Source organism: Carcharodon carcharias, chromosome 24 (genome assembly GCF_017639515.1).
Source record: "Carcharodon carcharias isolate sCarCar2 chromosome 24, sCarCar2.pri, whole genome shotgun sequence".
Classification (NCBI taxonomy): domain Eukaryota; kingdom Metazoa; phylum Chordata; class Chondrichthyes; order Lamniformes; family Lamnidae; genus Carcharodon; species Carcharodon carcharias.
The window spans coordinates 32,434,512-32,455,193 of NC_054490.1; the positions used below are offsets into that span (position 1 = coordinate 32,434,512).

General features: G+C 41.3%; 1 protein-coding gene across 8 annotated transcripts in view; it reads left to right on the forward strand.

The window, feature by feature from the left end:
- The window catches only part of LOC121269317, a 67,035-nt gene extending 46,846 nt beyond the window's left edge, over positions 1 to 20,189 (forward strand). For 7 of the 8 annotated variants that reach the window (XM_041173860.1, XM_041173862.1, XM_041173863.1 and 4 more), the window contains 3 exons: positions 22 to 78; positions 9,770 to 9,871; positions 19,019 to 20,189. In XM_041173860.1, coding sequence (XP_041029794.1) covers positions 22 to 78; positions 9,770 to 9,871; positions 19,019 to 19,153 — 294 coding nt within the window. In that variant the 3' untranslated portion in view covers positions 19,154 to 20,189. Of the gene's footprint in view, positions 1 to 21; positions 79 to 9,109; positions 9,163 to 9,769; positions 9,872 to 19,018 lie in introns of those variants that run through there. The other variant, XM_041173867.1, reaches the window with a different exon arrangement.
- The last annotated feature ends 493 nt before the right edge of the window (positions 20,190 to 20,682 follow it).

The following is a 20,682-nucleotide window of genomic DNA, read 5'->3' on the forward strand; positions in this document are numbered from 1 at the left end:
GTTTTTTTTCTTTTGTTGCAGTTTTCTGTTATAGGAATTGTTCCAATGTTGCCTCTCAAGAAACATGAAATATTCAAGGTAATGTACCCGTAATTTTTGGCTGGCTCAACTTATTCTATGCAAATGCAACACATGAAAACTAAGAATTGTATGGTTAAAATTTCCCTTCAGTCAGTTTGTTGTCATTTTGAGATTAATTCAGCAGTTTTGACATTAGCGTCGAATGTGCAAGGCATCACACTTCTGTGCCCGTCATTTCCAGTTTTATCTGAAACACTTTACATAACCATCGGTATGTTACATTGATTTGACAGAAGCAGTAGGGTATGATGATTGAGTGACATACCTGGAACGTTGCGGCAAAATATGTCGGGAGCTATATTCAGGGCCTACCCTCGACTTTGCCATCTGTACACTTATCTTACTATTTAAATTCTCTCAATTACATATAAGACAATATTTTATCATTTCATTCTCCATCTACACACCGCTCCCCCCTCCATATTTATGCATTTCTGTGACAACCCCCGGAATTGAAAAGAAAATCCACTTGAAACCAGTTACAGAGAATTGAAGTACTAAGAAAGGTGTATTTTGGACAAAGCCGAGAGGAAGCCCTGGACATAGGTCACGACATTTATTTTGGAGCAGCATTCCAGGTCTGTCACACAATCCTCATGCCCGAGTTCCCCTGTCAAATCAATGTAACAGATTGATGGTCGTGTAAATTTTAAAATGTACAACACTTTCGTATTTCGCCGTTCATTTCACAACAAACTTGCAGCTACCAGTCTGCACATGCTGTATATCACCTCCATATTTGTCAATGGTTACAGAATAGAAGAAAACCATTCAATCCTTCGGGTCTATGATTTTTCCTTGCATGGGCAATTTAGCTAATCATGCTCTTCCACCATTCCCACATGACAATTTTATTGTTATATGAGATTGTCTAATTAACTTTTGCCATTCAAATTTAAATCTGTTTCCACCACCTTTCGGAAAACGTATTCCAGTTCGAAACCATCTGCTTTGAGAAAATTAGTTTTGACTTATTGAATTTATCTCAGACGTTTGTCAGATTTTAGTCGTTACCTTCAAACTTTGCAGCTCTGATTTATTCAGCATTCTCACATGCACCGATCTTATCCCGGTGGGCTGCAACAGCGAGACTTATATCCCCTCTTCATCTTTTTGTTTAACACGTCCAAGATACTAACTACCTTGTTTTGTCACTATGACGTTAGTAGCGTTTGCTACCTTGACAAAGTCAGATGCAAAATAACATTTAGTACGTCAGCCACGCACTCTGCCCTGGGGTAGAGACCCTCCTTTCGTTCTCTAAACGGCTTCCCTCTTCCTCCTTATATCACTTTGCTATCGCTCTGTTTTTAGATGATATTGGAAATAGTATCAAATGCCGTCTGTCAATCTCTTCCTATACTCCCTCCTTTGCTCCCCTATATCTCCTTTCACTGTCCATGTGAATTTCCAAGATTGTTCCTGATTTCCCAATGCATTTCCCACCTGACATTTGTCATTTCATCCTGTGTCATCTTAGTCCCTTTGTCTCTCTCTCTCTCTTTCATCACCCAGGTAGCTGAGACTTAATTGCCTCATCTTTTCCGCTTTGAACATACTTGATGGCAGCCTATTGTTCAGTTTTTGCCTTCTAATCTATGGTTCCAGTTTAGCCGACACAACCTTCTGAAAGTTGGGCCTCCTGAACTTTTTTTTTTAACTCCAGATTGCATGTAATGAATCAAACCTTATCATAAGATCATTAATATTTCACAACTGACAGTTGAACAGGCTGTATTGCCTAATAACCTAGACAAGGTCAGACACTGTCTCCTTCCTTGTTGATACCTTAAATTCTCTTGAACATGCTTAAAAACACTTCAAAAGTTCTTCTCTTCTGAATTGTACGGTCTCAGTCTACCTTATGATAATGAACCGCCGTTCGACCCTACCATTATCATCCCGCTATAATTCTTGCACCTTGCTATAATTCTGGATAATATCTATGGAACTTATTTTTGTTCCATGCTCTCCCCATTAACTGGTGACCTATAAAATACGCCAAGTTGTGTAATAAATTATGCACTGTTTCTTAGTTCTAACTAAATTGATTATATTGGTCACATTCGTTGACCGAACCTGGAGTACAATGTACAGTTATGGTTCACTCACTTGGGGAAGGATGTAAAACAAAAACAGAATTACCTGGAAAAACTCAGCAGGTCTGGCAGCATCGGCGGAGAAGAAAAGAGTTGACGTTTCGAGTCCTCATGACCCTTCGACAGAACTTGCGCGATGTAGTTGCATTGGAGGCAGTTCAGAGACGGTTCACTAAATTGATGCAAGGCTTATTTTATAAGAAGAGATTAAACAATTTAGGCCTATACTCGCTAGAGTTTAGAAGAATGAGAGGAAATCTAATTGAGCCATATAAGATGCTGAAGGGGATAGACAAAGTATACCTGGAGCGGATGTTTCCCCTTCTGCGGAATTCTAGAACAAGAGGACATAGATTTAATCTAAGGGGTGGTAGATTTAAATGGAAGATGAGGAGGAATCACTTTTCTCAAAGAGTTCTGAATCTGTGGAATTCAATACCTCAGAGTGCAGTGGATGCCGGGACGCTGAATAAATTTAAGGAGGAGATAGACAGATTTTTAATCAGTAATGAGTTGAAAGGTTATGGAGAGAGGGAGTGAAATGGCAACTGAGGCCGAAATGAGATCGGCCATGATTGTAATGAATGGTGGAGCAGCCTGGAGGGGCAGTATTGTCCTCTCCTGCTTTTACTTCTTATGTTCTTATGTTCTCCAGTGCTGTCATGTCCTTCTGAAGTATTCTGCCTCCTTAGAAACTTTCCCCTATCTTTTTTTGTATTCAGGCATATTTAGCATCCAGTCTCTCCACTTCTTTTTCAACCAGGCCTTCATTATCACCACCACATTGTATTCCTTTCTGGCTGTTTACACCTGTAGCTCACCAACCTTATTCGCCATGCTTCGCATGTTTACAGGCATGCACTGTTAACCTAATCAAGGCCGTATAATATTCCTCCTAGTTTGCCGCCATTTATGAACTAACTATTCCTTATGCTAGTGTTGTCTCCTTCTCCCAATCTTCTTTGCACCTGATGCACTCGCCCTTATGTTATTAATGGATTCCCACATCTTTGTCAAATTAGTTTCCTAATTGAAACAACATGCTGGAAAAGCTCAGCAGGTGTGGAAATATTCATGGAGAGAGAAACAAAGTTAATGGGCTTACGTTTATGGTGCAAAATCGGGAGAGCTCCCCACATTGCAAAGCATATTGCCTGGCATGTTGTTACCGGGCGAAGTTTATGATGCCATCACGCAGGTTTGTGATATTACGGCAGGCCAGTCCAAAATTGGGATTCCGTCCGCGTTATGATTTATCATTTAGCTGGAATTGTTATCATTTTAGCAGGAAATTCAACTAACTTAATACCAATCTCAATGCTATGGTCCAAAGGAAATAATATAGCATCAGGGCGAGGCATAGACAGGTTATGAATCAGTTTTTTTTTCTAAGGGCAATATTATTGGGAGGATTTTTAAATGCACTTCAGACCAAAGCCACAGTTTGGCAGTTCAAACTCGATTAGAAGTAGGGACTGGTCATTTAAGTGGACAGAAGAACCTTGTGGTTTTCTTTCATGAGGAGAACACCCCTCTGATTCACGGGGACGTTTTGAGGGATTATTGCCCTCTGCATTACCTAGGGATCAGGTGTTAAAAGACTTCTCAGCCACATGGTGCTTGTTATCTCCGTTACATGCACAATCTCCATTGAGGGGGAGAGATGGATAAGGAGGAGAAGCAGAAGGATGAGAGAAGTAAAGGAACACAGGGAGGATCAGGTTGCTGTCGATCCTCATGAAGGCGACAGAGTGGTGCCATATTCTGAGGGTCAGGAGGAGTCCAAATACACTCATCGGAAGTGAAGACAAGTTTATGCCACACAAAGGGTATACGTGAAGTGATTCAGCTACTTGCAACTGATTGAGGCACAGCGTAAAATAAGCCTTAGGCTTCCAAGAGCGACAGTGACATCACTATTTGAGATGCCGCAAAGGGGATCTCATCCAACTGCCATGGGAGCCAACCAATGCCTGACTCATTGAAGTTTATTGTGGTGCTTTAATTATTTGTCACTCACTTATCTCAGGCAACTTGTGGATAATTCAGCGAGATAACACAGCCTGTTGCATACCATTGCATTAAGGTCTTCACAGCTGCAATGATATAAAGTGCTGGCAATTACATTTACTTCTGCTAGGATGCCCAATATCAAATGCATAGAGCCTGATGGTTTGCAGTGATTGCAGTTTTCCCAGCGTGCAAGGATCAATTGACTGCACACACCTAGAGATCAAGGCTTCTACTATACAGCCATTCAGCTTCAAAAACAGAATGGGCTTCCAAAGTGCAGTTGGTGTGCGACCGTAATCAGAGGGTTTTGCATGTTTGTGCCACATACCCGGGCAGCATTGTGACTCATACATTCTTAGGCACTCATAGATTATAGACCTTTTCACTAGCCCATATTCCTTCGGGGTATGACTACTAGATAATCCACTGAAATGATGGACAATGACACCTGTGAGGATGTACAGGCATGAAGCAGAGAGTGGGTATAATGAGGGCCAATGAGAACACCAGGGCCATAGTGGAGCCGACCATTGTTGTCCTAAAGATTCTATTCTTATGACTCGGCAGGTCTGCAGGTACAATACATTACCCCAAGTCAGGTATCTCTCCGATTGTTGTGATTCACAATTTTGAGATACCTTGCCCTTCCAGGATAATCTGATTTAGAGAGCACTTTTACGCGAAAGATATGGCCCATTCATGAGCTTCCCCGATGCTCAGCAAATAGGAGCTATTTCACATCGCCACTGTGCAGTGGCAAAAAAAGCGGTATTTGCCACTAAAAGGATGTTGCCATCAATGCAGAGAGACTTTCTGCCTTTCACACAAATGAGTCATCCGGTATGTGCATTTCAGTGCCATAGTGATGCTAAGATAAAAGCAAAATTCTGCGGATGCTAGAAATCTGAAAACAAAACAAAAATAGCTGGAAAAACTCAGCATGTCAGACACCATCTGCGGAGAGGAAGGCAGTCGACGTTTCGAATCCGTATCATGAACATCGACTCTGTTCCTCTCCGCAGATGGTGTCGGACCTGCTGAGTTTGTCCAGGTATTTTTGTTTTTGTTCCATAGTGATGCTACGTTTGGTGGATGCACTTTCCATAGACTGGAGGTTCATATCAAATTGCATGTCCCTTCTGCAGTTAAAAACTGTCAAGTTACGGAGTGTACACAAAAACCCTTTTTGCAAAATTCAAACAACGGCTTCGAACATTATATATGATTCTGCAGTTTGACAAAATTTGCCAAATAGGCCTCAATGTCCTTAAAAAGTATGTTGGCAACGCACTTACGATTGTCAGTCGGGCTCGCAGTATGGCGCATTTACGTGTACTAGAAGCTACATATATTAATACACAGGGCCTTGTACTTCGCACATAACATAATATGTACACACAATGTGCCTTTTTTCAGCTAAACAAATTAAGTGTTTGGCTGGTTCATCCGTTAGGGCATTTCCAAGACCAATCCGAGTCAAGCTGCCTGGTTTAAATTTCAAACAACGCGTGCCTATTAACTTATAGTCACCGCTAACTGGTACATTCTCCATTCCAACACCTCTACCAATCAGAGTCCGCTTGTCCACTCTCTTGTCGTATAAAGATGTTGACCCTTATATCACTATTCTTGCGATTGTCCTTACGAATGCAAGACAAAAATCTTCGACAAAATGTTTTCTTTCAGCAATGCTCCAGTCCTGTCAGGACAAACGACTATTTATTTACAAGACTTACAAAAATTGAAGTTGCTGTTCCTGATGGTTTGCAATGGGATTCACCTTTAGGTTTCATTTTCTAAAAGGACGTGGATTAACCAGTATATACTTTTCACGTTTTTAAAACTAAGCCAACTCTAAGGCTACTCTTGCTGTACAGTCGCATTCGAAGTTCTTATTATATGATTAAGTTTCCAGCTAAATATATTAGTTAAATAGCTTAAAAAGAATGTCACAAAACTCAACGTATTAGGAGTGATCTGGTCATGATGTTTGAAGTGTCAAACTGAGTTCATATTGTTGGAATGGAAAAGTCCTGTGAGGGTAAGTCAAGAAAAGTCAGAAATAATCTTAAAATGAGAGCTGGACCTTTGAATGGATTATGTCAGGAAGGAATCCTTCACAAAACGATTCGTGTAAATATGGGTCTATTCCCAGAAATGGCAGCGGATGATAGGAGGTCATCTGTGGCTTTTAAGATAGGGATTCATAGATTTTTTGCGGATTAATTGTATCACAAGTTCTGGAGGTAAGGCGTGAAATTGAACCTGAGGTACATATCAGTGACCACCTAAATGAATGGGGTCGGGGTGGGGGTGGGGGGAGGTGGGTGGGTGGGTGTCAGGATTGAGGGCTTCGCCACATTTCCAGGCTTGTGCTTTAGGAATAAAAACAATGACGTCTGTTACAATGCTTTAACAGCTATATTCTCACCAATACAGTTACGTTCATGACTTGTTACCTTCTCTCCCACCCGTTCTTGTTTCGCGGGCAAATATAAAATAATAAGACCTAAACAAATATAGGCAGCTATCGGCCGTACAGCCTGCCTGTCTTGCAATAAGATGATTGCTGATGTGCTTGTGTCCTCAACTCCACTTTCCTGCCTTCATCTCAAAACCCTTAATTCCCTATAAATGAAAAAATATGTTTTACACTGCCTTGAATATATTCAATGACCCAGCCTCCACAGTCCCATGTGGTAGTTTGGGCTTGTTTTCCTCATGTTTAGATTCGAAATTTCCAACTCTCTCCAGGCCGATATTCAAATTCTTCACCCCTGAATTTGAGGGTGTTGAAAACTGCTGCCCCTCTTAAAAAGGACTGGAAGTCCCGTTCCTAAAACAAACACGTGCTATCTGGAAACCATTGGCTCCAAGTCAAGCAACATTATAAGTTGGAAAATCCAATTCATGCGCGGCCTAACCCCTCCTTGAAAAGTTGACCTTTGCAGCGCCAGAAACATTCCGCTAAATCTCACCTTTCATGTAGTCCCAATTTTAATCGTGACAGCAATTGTGGCAGTGTGTTCATTCACTGCCTAAGCCCAGAACTTTGAAATCAGCACCCCGCGCACCCCCACCCCCCTCCCCCAAACCACCCCCCCGCCCCACCCCCCCCCCCCCCCCCCCCCCCCCCCCCACACACACACACCCCACAGTTATTCTTTTCTGCTTCTCCAATTCACCTTTGTCCTTTTAGACCACCCTTTTACTGCATAAGTCTTTGACCAAGCTTCAGGTTTGCTGACCTAACCTCCTTATATGGCAGGGTGTCAAAAGTTCTTTTATAACGTAAAACTTATTGGGGCATTCCAGTACAAATTATTTAGGTGTTGTTGTTATAGCGAATACATTCCTAATTGTCTCTGAATTAACCTAAAACCGCCCTTCAATTCGACATTCCCTCACGAATGGAGAAATGAACAAAAACTGTACTCAGTACTCCAGGTATGGTCTCAACAAAGCCTTATTCAATTGTAGGAAGACTTCCCTTTTATGTCCCAACACTCTCAATATTCCACTTGCCTTCCCAATTACTTGATGTACCTGCATATTAACTTTATTTGTGATTCATGTACGAGGAGAGCCAGATCCCACAGGACCCAGGAATTCTGCATGTATAGCTCACTTTAAAAATCCTGTTGCCTTTCTATTCTTTACGTAAAAGTGGACAGTTTCAAATTTTCAAACATTATATTCCACCTGTCAATTCTTTTGCCCAATTAGTTTAATTATCTACACCTCATTGGTAGAGACTTGTTATCCGCTTCAGAACCTGATTTCCTAGCAAATCTGGCTACACTGCACTCGGTTCCTTTATTCAAGAAATTAATGTAGATTCTGAAGAGTTGAGTCCCTTCTAATTACAGTTTAGCAATATTAAAAATGACCCATATATCCCAGGTTTCCGTTTCCTGTTCGTTAGCCACGCTAATATATTAACTGCGAATGCATTCAATCCAGTGTCGTAATGCTTTATGTGGTACAGTAGGGAAAGAATTTGAAATTCCGAAAACACTATATCTGCTGCTTTATCTACCCTGCGCGTTACATCCTTGAAAATCTCTAATTAATTTGTCCAACATCATTCCCATTTCATGAAACAATATTGACACTGCGTAATTATCATATTATTTTCCAAATCCCATCCTAAGACTTTTTTTTAATACGTATTGGATTTCAGCATTTTAGCAATGAAACAAGTTAGGCTAACTGGCCTGCAGATTCTTACTTTCTGTCTCCCTCATCCAATTTATAGGGTTGTTGTAACCTCAGTTCAACAAAGAGAGCTATTATACAAAATAATGTTTAATGGGATTGGCCGAATTTAAGGTTCTTGAAAGCAACGAGTACGGACAAAGGCAATTAGACAGGCTTCAACTAGTGGGCTGCTATGACGATCAGTGTTGTGGACTCAGCTGTTAATAGTTTATATTACTGGCTTAGATGAAGGTACTGACAGTGCCTTTTCAAGTTTGATGAAGATAATGAGTGTGGGGCGAGGGACGGCGGGGCATTGGTAAGGTGTGAGGATAAAACTAATAAGCTGCAAAGGGATATGGACATATTAAGTAAATGGGCAGCAAGGTGAAATATGAAGTAGAATGGGGCCAAGTTTATGGTTATTCACGTGCTGGTAAGAATGGAAAAGCAGGATAATATTAAAGTGTGAAAAGCTATATGTTATCGTTCACGGAGAAAAGCATATGGTTGTACAAGTAAACACAAAAAGTTAACATGCTAGGGCAGCAAACAAATCCGTACACAAATGTCATGTTAACCAGTTTGTGAAGGGGTTGGAATGCGAGAGTAAATAAGGCCTGCTGAAATTCTACAGGTCTGTGGGAAGGCCACAATTGTAGTGTTGGCCACTGATGTATTATCCTCATATCAGAAAAGATACACTTGCCTTTCAGGTGGTGACGTGAGGCTGAATCAGTTAAATCTTGGATTTTAGAAGATTGCGATGTTAATTTTTTAAAAACATTTTGATTCTGAAGAGGCTTGAAATGATCGAGGCCGTGCGACCGTTTTCGCTTGGCAGGAGTGTCTAGAAGTAGCGAGCACAATATCGCCATACGAAGTAAGCCATTTTCGATGAGTAGCAAAGAAACGTCTTCTCTCAGAGTGCTATCGCTCTATTGAATGATCTACCCCAGACAATTTGAAAGATCAGTTATCGAGCATGTTCAATGCTGAAATTTACGTTATAGGCAGTTAGAAACTTATCTCAGGTGGTGAAAGAAAATGGATTGGTCAGTCGTTATTTGCAGCAGCGACTAATTAGTTCCTCAACTTAATGGCCATCAGTGGGACTAAATATCAAATACTATGAATAATAGGTTGGGATTCTGATAAGGCCAATGTCCCGCCACTGTCAAGACTAAATTCTACATAAGGGTTCCAGCTAAAGGAATAATTATGGGAGCCAGGCAGATACATTGAGTAGAAGCTAAATATCTGTCACGATCTTAATGCATGCCGGATCCTGCATGCTGCATATTCTACCCCTGCTTATATTTCAGATATTGTTATGGTCATATGTTAACCAGCAATGTGTCATTTTTTTTTTTTAGTTGACTGTTGTGCTTCTTTCAAACATATTCGGTTTATTAATCGCTCTAATTTCTTTGGGATTGTCAATCTGGAACGGAATAGAAGAGAAATTGAACGCTAAGGTGAGAAATTCAATTTCCTCATTGACTGGAATTACGCAAAGTGGGTTTTTTATTAAATTATATGTTTGTGAATCAATTAAAATGATCAAAAGTAATTGTATTGACTATGACCTTTAGATATTCATTACAGAGGTTTTCCGGGAAATATTTTAGAATCATTGAATCATGGGAACTTTACAGCACAGAATGAGACCAATTGGCCCATTACATTTGTACCAGTTGACAGGTGAGCCACACAGTCTAATCTCACTTTGCAGCATTTGGTCAGCAGCACTACAGGTTGCAGCACTTGAATTTCATATCCAGTAAACTTATCACTGAATTCAGTGTTTCTGCCCCCACTACTATTTCATGCAGTGAGTTCCAGATTGCTACAAGTCTCTGCGTATTTTTTCCTCTCATCCCTCCTCTAATCCTTCTACCAATCACTTTAAATCTATTCCCCTAGTCACTGAGCTGTCTGCCGAAGCAACTAGGCCCATCCCATTCACTCTGTCCAGGCTGCTCATAATACTGTACACCTCAATCAACTATCCCTTCAGGCTCCTATGTACCTCCTAGCTACAATTTTCCTGCCCCAGAAAAGCACTTCAAAATTTCCTCTGTGCCATCTCTAATGCAATTATATCCTTCCTGTAATGAGGTGAGCAGAGCTTTACACAGAACTCAAGTTGTGGCCTAACGAATGTTTAGTATAGTCCCAGCTCAACCTACCTGCTTTTTATTCTATTCCTTGGCTAACAAATTAAATCATTCTATAGGCCTTCCAAACCAATTTGTCAACCCTTTGTGCTACCTTCAGGGATTTGTGAACATTCATCCCAAGTTTCTCACTTTCTCTGCACCTCTCAGTGTCCCCCCTTTATTGCGTAACACTTTGTCATGTTTGACCTCCCTAAAAGTATCACCTCATATATATTTGTGTTCCATTCCATTTACTGCTTTTCTTCCAACAGGAGCAGCGCTGAATTTGTGGCAGTAAATATACTTACAGTGGTCAATTAACTCCTGTGATATCAAGGCATAGAATATTAGAAAAAAATCCCATTGTCTTCCTGATATCCTTCCACAGTCTCCACTTCTTTTTTCTGTAACCTCCTCCAGTCCTACAATGGCACAAAATATCGCCACTCTTTCAACTCTGGCGGTTTTTGCAACTCTCATTCCGATTGCTCCATGACAGGTCTCTGTGTCTTCAGCGATTTAAGCCCTGGGATCCCCTCCCCAAACCTTTATGCTTATTCCTCCTGAATTAGTATTCTACTTAAAAATCATATAGCTGAAAAAAAGACTTGTCTAAGTTTTTCATTTTGCATTTATCGGGACATTGACAAGAATACTCATATAAAAGCAAAGGACTGCAGATGCTGTAAACCTGAAACAAAAACAGGAACTTCTGGAAAAACTCAGTAGGTCTAACAGCATTTGTTGTGAGGAAATGGAAAAGTTAACGTTTTGAGTCCGTTTGACTCTTCCTCAGGGGAAGACAACATCGTATATTGTATGCGAAGAGAGTGCTGATCGGTTGGCAAAAGGCATTGCCAATGAGAATTCAACGCTGGTGGTGAATGATGGTTGTCTGCCAAGAAGTGTTTGAAATTTAGACCAGGCAGCTTGACCGTGATTGTTCAGTGATCAGTGCTGCATTCTTCATGGCCAAGCCACTTGCCAACATAAGTGCACTCCCATAGACTTATATCCGTTTACAGAACAGAAGGAGGACATTCAGCCCATTGTGTCTGTGCTCCGTAACAAAGACCTGACTACATTCATCACAATTTCCACAGCCCTGGAGCATATGGCAACGCAAGTTAGTAGCTCAATATGTCGAAAGTGTTACGAGGGTTTCTCACCTAACCATCCCTTCAGGCAGTGAGTTCCAGACTCCCACGATACTCTGGGTGAATAAAAATCACTCCTCAACTCCCCTCTTAGTCTTCTATCTCTAAACTTTAACCTATATCCCCCTTGTTATTGCCCGCACTATTAATGGGAAAAATGTGCCTTCATATCAAACCTATCTCTTCCGATCATAATCTTATACACCTCTATCAGGTCCCCTCACAAACTTCGCTGCTCCAAGGAAAACCACCCCAGCCTATGCAATCCTTCTTCATAGATCAGCCGCTCCAGACCATGCACCATCCTGGTAAATGTCCTCTACACCGTCTCCATTGCAATCACATCCTTCTTAAAATGTGGCGACCAGAACTGCACGCAGTACTCCAGTTGTGGCCTAAGCAGCGCCATATACAGTTCCAGAATAACCTACCTGCTAGTGTGTTCTATGCCTCAGCAAAAAATGGCAACTGTCCGATATTCCTTCATAAACACCTGCCCTGCTACCTTCAAGCATCTGTGGATATGCACACTCAGGTCCCTCTGACCTTCAGTACTTTGCTTGATAGGCCTCCCTATGAGCATTACCTCACACTTTCCTGGGCTGAGTTCCATTTGCTACTGTGCTGCCCAACTGAACAATCCAATAATATGCTTTTGCAGTTTATAGACATCCCCCTCACTACTTTGCACTCTACCAACTGTGGTGTGTTCTACGAGCTTTTTGATCATGACCCCTATATTAAAATCCAAATCATGTACGTACAACACAAACAGCAACAGCAGCAGCACCAAGCACTGCATAGCCCAACTGGAAACAGACTGCCAACCACAGAAATACCCCTCTACCATCACCCTTTATTTCTTGCCTCTCAGCCAATTTTGGATCCAACCTGCCACATTGACTCTTACTTTCTTCAACATTGTGCTAGAAGGGACCTTATCAAAACCCTTTCTTAAGTCCATGTAGACCACATCAAATGCATTATCCCCATCGACACTCTTTTTTAATTGCTCAATAAAATCTTTCAAATTTGCTAAGCACGCCCTGCACTTAACACACCCATGCAGGGCATCCCTGATTATTCCATGTCTCTGGCCCTCAGAATTATTTCTAGTAACTCCCCCACCACAGAGGCTAAGCTGACTGGTCTGAAATTCCCAGGTCTACTCTTTCACTGCTTAAATAATGGAACATGTAAGCAGTCCGCAAGCCCATTGGCACCTCACGTATGGACAGAGATGATTTTAAAAATCCTGCCAGGACCGCTGATTTTTCTTCCCTTTCCTCCTTCAACACCTTTTGACACACCTCATCTGGACATGTGGATTTATCCACTTGTAAGACCGCTAAACCCGCTGGTGCCTCGTATCTCCCTCTCTATGTTAATTTCCCCCAGTATTTCACAGTCCTCCACACTGATGTCTGTACCTGCGTCCATTATTTTCCATTGTGGAGACCAACAAAAAGTATTTAGTGAGGAGTGCACCCACGTCTTTCGGATCCACAAGCAGATCATTTCTATGGTCCCTAATTGGCCCTGCTCTTTAGCTAAGTATTCTCTTCCTATTTATGCTTTAAAAACGTCAAGACATTGGGTTTCCCTTTATTCTACCCATCAACGCTTTTGCATGCGCTTCCTTAGATTTCCTTATTTCCTTTTCTTTAAGTCGCTCCACTCTCCCCTCATCCCCACGTCCCACTGCACTTTTGTACACTCCTCTAGGACTATGCCGTATTGAGCCCACGGTACCTTCAATAAGCTTTTTAATTTACTTAATACAAATCTTTATGTTCCTTGACATTTAGGGTACTCCGGACTTGGCTGGCCCTCACGCTCCTTGCCCCACATCCCCCACACCCGCCGACTCTGTTTTAACAGGAATGCATTTGCCATGCATCTCACCATTTCCTCCCTGCATGTCTCCCACTCTTCTGACACAGCGTTATATGCAATCGGCTGCTCCCAGTCCAGTTGGGACAAATTGTATCTAATCTCAATGAAATTGGCATTTCCTCAGTTTAGAAAACATATTCCTGGCCCATATTTATCCTTTTCCATAACTATCCTAAATCCAACGGAGTTATGCTCACGATCTCCAAAATGCTCCACTACTGATAGGTTTTCCACCTGCCCAGGCTCATATCCGAATATCAGGACCAGAACACCCCCCTCTCTTGTTGCATTTCAACGTACTGACTAAAGAAAGTTTTCTATGGGCAATATAAGGATTTTCTCTCTCCCTACCCTGCAAAATAAAACGACTCCAGTAGTTAAAATGCAAGACTGTCTGATTATACTTACACTTCTCTGATATGTCATTATGTATTTGACACTATCTCTTCCTGACTGTTCGGGGGCCTATAGTACACATGTCTCTTCATACCCAATATTAATTGTTGTCTTCCCTGATATTAGCATTCTTGGAAGTTTCTGTAGGGCGTTGTCTCATTTTTTCAGCAATGCTGACGTTCTGTGTCAGCAAAATTCATATAATTCACCAAGATTCTAACCAGAATTTGACGTGTCCACTCCTCACTCCGGCTGTTTTGAGGCAGGTTCGGGGGGGGCGGTGTGGGTGGGGTTTGTCGGTGGTGGAGTTTTGGTTTATATTGTAGGGACGGTATTCACTCCGGGCCGTCTCCCACACCGGCATCGCAGCGATTTTGCGCTTGGCCGAACAGGGCTACAGACGGCAGACCCGTTCATTAAGCCCACTTAGTCAGCAATTTTTGGCAGGCTGGCAGATGCCAGATAAGGAAATTAAACCCAGAAATGAAGAACGTTCGTTCTCGAGCATCAAGCGGATGTTGGGGCAGTGCTGCCATTTGTAGCGCACTTGCGACTGCCAGCGCCACCCCTGACCCACCCCACCCCTGAAGGCCTGGTGACATCCGCAGCTCTGTGTCCCAGTGCCCTATCCCCCGAGACTCTGCTCCCCAACTGGCGACATCAGCAATACTTCTCTACCAACCCCGCCCAGGGGCCCCTGACACTTACCTGGTCCTCGTGTTCCCGGAATTAGTGTTCAGCAGCTCCCTCTAGAGACTCTTGTGGCCACTTCAGTGCTGTTGTGGGAGCTCTCCAAGGCGAGACTATGCCAGATTGTGTCCCGCTTTTATGCCCATCAACTCATTAGATTGCAAAATGGCAGTGGTGCTGTTTGAGTCAGTGGGATGTGGGCCGCGCTCCTGCCAACATTAAAGTTAGGCCCTTGGTTCCCAAATCCTATCTCTTTCTTGGAATAAGAAAATTTAAAGAAAAAGCTGGAGGTGATCTGGGATGTTTTCCTACACAAAGGGCGCCGTATAAAAACAAGTTGACTTTTTTGCGCAATATAATTCAACTGGACACAATAAGCCTGTGGATTGCTTTACATTCTACTCCATTTCAATTTCAATGAAGTCATGGAGAGAAGTGAAAGGGGCAGATGACTTACCGTCTCGTGCCTTACACAATAGCACAAACTCAAGTTCATAAATGCATTGGAAACAGGACAATGGCTACACCATAGAATCCTAGAACCATGTCCAATATTCAATGAAATCTTGTCTACTGTGATCTCCACATCAACTGTTTTTTCCCCATCTGTTCCCAATATCGCTACACTCCCTTAGCGTTCTAAAAACTGATATCCCGGCCTTGAATATGCTTAATGGCTTAGCCTCCACAGCTCTCTAAAGTTGAGAATTCCAAATACTAATATCCTTGCTGAGAATGAATTGCTCCTATCCTTGTCTGAAATGGTCATGACGTATTTTGAAACGCACCCCCCTCCCTTGTTATAAATTGTCCCAAGAAAAGATGATCTGCTCCACATCAACCCTGTCAAGCTCTCTCAGAATCTCATATCATCTCTCATTTTCCTAAATTCCAGTGAGCATAGGCCAAAACTGCTGAACATTTCGTCACATGAAACCCCTATATCCTATAAATATATCTCATGGACCTTTTCTGTGGAGCCTCCAATACAGGTGTCTGGAAGAATAATGAGAACAAAGCTTTACTCAGTACTCTGTGCATTTTCTAACCAATGCCTTGAATAGTTCCAGCAATAGTTTCCCATTTTTATATTTAATCTGCGTTGCAATAAATGTCAACGTTTCATCTGCATTCCTATTTACTTTTTGGACATGCATGCTAACGTTTTGCATTTCATGAAGAGGGGCACTGAGATCACTTACCAGCACAAAATTACTTAACATCTATACATTTAAATTGTTTGTTATTCTATTCTTCCTATATATCACGCTTGCCCTGCGCCAGAGCACTGGGTAAAATCACGCTATTTTATTTTGGCTATGGAAGAAACGTTCATGCCACGGCAAGTCGGTTAATCAAACCATCAATATTTACAAAACGCCCATGACAGGCGGGAAGAACGCGAGATACATCCTTGGGCAGCACCTCTTAAGTTGAAAGTGCTGTCCCTCAACCATAAACTTTCCGAAACAGGAAGAGCTGCCCATAATTCCTTGCTGACTAAAGAGATGAATTCATCAACCAACGTGGATCAATCTCAAATTTTTTCCACATTATACGATAGCTGGCAAATTATTTTCCACTCAACTGACCTATCCACATCACTTTGCAGGCTTTTGCTTCATCCTCACCAATTGTTTCCCCTATATTTTTTGTATAATCAGTCCTATTCACTACAGCACCCAGTCCCTTAACTCAGGTTACTGATATATATTGTAGGTAGTGGAGGAATGCGTTTTGACCTTTGTGGCCCCTGATGGATATAGTTTGCAATGCTGAAAATTAAACATTTGTTCCGACTCTGTCATTTCTGTTAATGAAACAATAATATATTATATTCATACAAATTAATATTACCAGCAACATTAGCCCTTATCTTTTAATTAAAAAGGAAAGGTGACCGGTTGTCCATGGAGGATGATATTCGGGTATTATTATTGGTAATAACGAAATGGGAGCAAAAAAAAATTTTGTGGCTGTTATCACTGTAAAAGACACAAAAACATAGAAAAATGCTTTAAAATCGAATGGTAAAAGGAAGGGCAGAACTTAAAACAATCACACCCACTAGGGGACACTTAGCTAAATAAAAATCATACTAAAGGTTGACAAGCCCCAAGGATTGATGTCTTTCAGCCATGGGTTTAAAATAAGTGGCCGCAGAGATATTTGGAAAATCCTTTGCGACCTTCTAAAGCTCTTTATTTTCTGGAAAGGTTCACGCAGATTTCAATATCCCTAATATTCAAGAATGGATGTTGACTTAAAACAGAAAACTATAGATCTGTTACCGAAAGCCTACCATAGGGGAAAGCTGGAATCCATTATCAAATAGGTAATCACGGAAGATTTAGAAAATTAAAATGCAGTCAGGTCAGAGCCGTAATGGTTTTATGGATGGGGAGTCATGTTTAACTAATTTTATTAGCATTTATTAGCCAAAGAAACAAGCAAGATAGACGAAACATAACCAGTAGATAACATAACCAGTAAAAGGCATTCGACCAGGTGCCATATCAAAGAATACTGCACAAAGTAAGAGCTCACACTAAAAGGCGTATTATATTAGTATGGGATGAGGATTTTTTATCGAACAAGGGAGAGAGCGTAAAGATACAGCGGTCATTTTGGTGTTGAGAATCAGTTATTAGTGGAGTGTCAGAGGGATCAGTGCTAGAGTCTCAACTGTAACGATGATGTGAATGAAGGAATCAATGTATGATATTAAAAAAATTGCTGATCACACAAGTTAGTGCATGAAAGTAATTTATAAAAGGCCTTCAGAGTCTATTAGGCGTGTTACATTTAGCGATGGTAGTATCATTGTGAGCGTAGTTACCAAGCAGATAACGCGGGCTCAATTTCCAGCCAGTTTTGGCCTTTAAATGTATTCAAGGCTGAGTTAAATGGATTTTTGGAAGGCAAGGGACTCAAGGATCATGGGAGGCAGACAGGAAAGTAAATCTGATACCACAACCAGATCAACCCTTAACATATTGAATGGTGGAGCATGCTCGAAGAGCGAAGTGGCCTACTCCTGCTCCTAAGTCATATGTTCCTAAGTTCCTAAGTAAGTGGGAAAACTTTTGGCTTTTGGAGTACAATGTGTGAAAATATGAACGTGTTCATCTTGGCATTAAGATTGAAATGATAGTATTTCATGAAAGGGAAAGGTGTGGAGAGCTATACATATGGAGGGATCTGTGTGTCTTGGTACATTAATCACCAAACTTTAGCACACAAGGGCAGCAAGTAATAAGGGAGGCAAATGAAACGGTGTCGCTTATTGCAAGAGGATCTGATTTTAAAAGTGGGGACCTGTTGCTGGATCTGTCCAGGGCCTTTCTTAAAACTCATCTGGAGTACTACAGAAAGTTTTAACGTATTTCCTTAAGAATGGATATTGTTATATTATAAGCAGATGACAGCTGGTTTACTCGACTGATTCCCAAGATGCAGATATTATCTTTTAACGAAGTATAAGCAAGTCAGCCTTCCATTGGACTCCCAGAATCAAACTCCCTTTGGAGTTTAGAAGAATGAAAGCCGAATTTATTGCAACATCTATGATCCTGAGGGGACTTGGTATGATGGATGCTGAGAGGATGACACCCCTTGTGGGGGAGTCTAGAACTAGGAAAATAAGCGGTCTCGCATTTAAGATAAGATGGGGAGTTTTTTTTTGGTCAGTTGATGGGTTGTTAATCTGCGGAACTGTCTTCCCCGGAGAGCAATGAATTCATCATTAATTCCATTTACGACTGAATGAGATAGACGTTTGATCAGCAATGGAGTTAAGATTTATTTTAACACAGATACAATTGTGTCGAGGTCACAATCAGATCAGGTGTGAGCAGGCTTGAGGGGTCAAATGGCTAAATCTTTAGCAGCTGTGCTTTTGTATTCTCGTGTTCTGGTGTTCTTGTGCAGCAACATTTTCTGTGGTCGACCCTATTGTGAGTTTGCAACGCAAGGTGATGAATAGGGCCAGAGCCCAGAGCAACTGTGGGAAAATGATACCCACTGTTGATGAAAGCTCTACTTAAAAACGATCCAATTCCCCACTAATCTAAATCAACTGAAAGTAAAATCAGCGCTGGTGTGCAGACAGTGAACAAGAACTTATGTTCTGCACGCCATCTTCAAAGGCCAATCCCCTCTCTTTCCCGGTAGTTCTTTCTGAGTGAAGTCAGAAATTCTGCCCTGCATTCCACTGATGCTCCTTACCGGATTCATAATATATAGGTTTGTGCTTGCAAATGTAATGTGCTTCCACGTGGGCAATTGAGAGCTCATTCATGACAATGCTTTTGCTCCCTTACAGGAATGCACAGCAAGCTATCATTGGATCATACTTGTTTTTGCTGCCCTGGAACTGTGCCTCTCTCTCTGGAACATAGGTATCACCAGCAATTGGCTGCGTAAGGAATGCAAAGCTTCCGTATTAGTGAACTCCTGAAAGTTATTCAGTAAGATAGCCTTGCAATAAAAGTGCTTCAAGCTCCTTTTTTTTCTGATAAAAAGATGATTGATATGATTCAATTTCAACCCATGTTGACTTGCTTGTTGAGCAATTTTCAGAGCGCTCTGCTTTTATTTCAAATTTCCGGCACCAGCAACGTTTAGCTTTTGACACTGTGAAATGTCTCATTCATTAAGAATGAGGCTCAGCTGTCCTGATAACTCAGTTAGCCTGTCCCGTTTAGCCATATGGGCTGGCACTTATCTTGTTGAGAGCACGAACTGTATTGTAGCACTATGACATCCTCTGTGCAGCCAATTATCCTTTGTAACCTCAGAACTCGTATATTCCAATAACTTTCTATCTGGACTTCCCTTGAAATCCTTTTGAAAGTTGACTTCATTCAAACCTCGTTCGTTCTTATCCTGAAACATAAAAAAGTCACGTTCACCCATCACCTTTTGCTCGTTGATCTACCATGATCCATGGTCTTGCGGGAGGTCACTTAGAAATAAACTCATTCTTGATTACAGGTCCCCCATAGTTTGGTCACTTCCTCGATCTGTTACATCTTCAATTCATACACCACTCCAAGTTTTCTTCACTCCTCCATCCCTGGCCTCTTGTAATCCCCGAATTCATTTGGTCCACCATTGAACATGCATTCAGATTACCAGGCCCTGAATTATTATAGCCTACAAACTTTGTGCATTGCTACCTTTCCCTCCTTCTTTAAGACCTAACTTTTCAGCAAACTTTTCATCAGCTGTCCTGATAAAAAATTTTGTCTTCAATATGAACATGAGTTTAAGATATCGTTTATGTGAAACACTCTGGAATATTTTACTCCATTGATGTCCATATATAAATGTACCTCAATTAACTGCTGATAAAAGTCAACATACCTTTTCTCTACTGTATTGACATCCTGCTTAGTTGTGTAACTGCTGATATCTAGTGAAATGTTTTTCAATTAACTAAGGGCTGCAGATTTAAGATAGCTACAAAAAAATAAATCAGAGAGATGAGGAGATAATATTTGACAGTAATTTTAATGACCCGGAATACACGCATTCGATGTGATTGTCTTCGAGATCAATTCTTCTCTAATGTTTTTGTTACTCTGAATGATTATGGCATTAACATTACCCACTAATCTTTCTTCAGCCTTCTCTGAGTTATGTTGTCCAAGCCAAGGACTGGCCCTTTTTTGTGTTATACCATTTTCCCCCTGTCGAAATTTCACTTTACTGGTCCGCACAATGTTTAAAACTGATAACACTCCCTAGGTCCACCGACTGATCTGCATATCTTCCCAAATTAAGGTCATTATTGTTGTACCTCTTTTCTTTGCAATGCATGATAAAACTATGCACATAAAGAATTGCATGAAACAGAAGGAGGGAAACCAAATGGAACTTGCACACTGTAGAAATATCTCACATTGCAATTGATTGATGCGTTTGACTACAAGTTAATTTGGAAGTTCTTCCAGAAGACTGGGGCATTGATCATGCTTTCCTCTC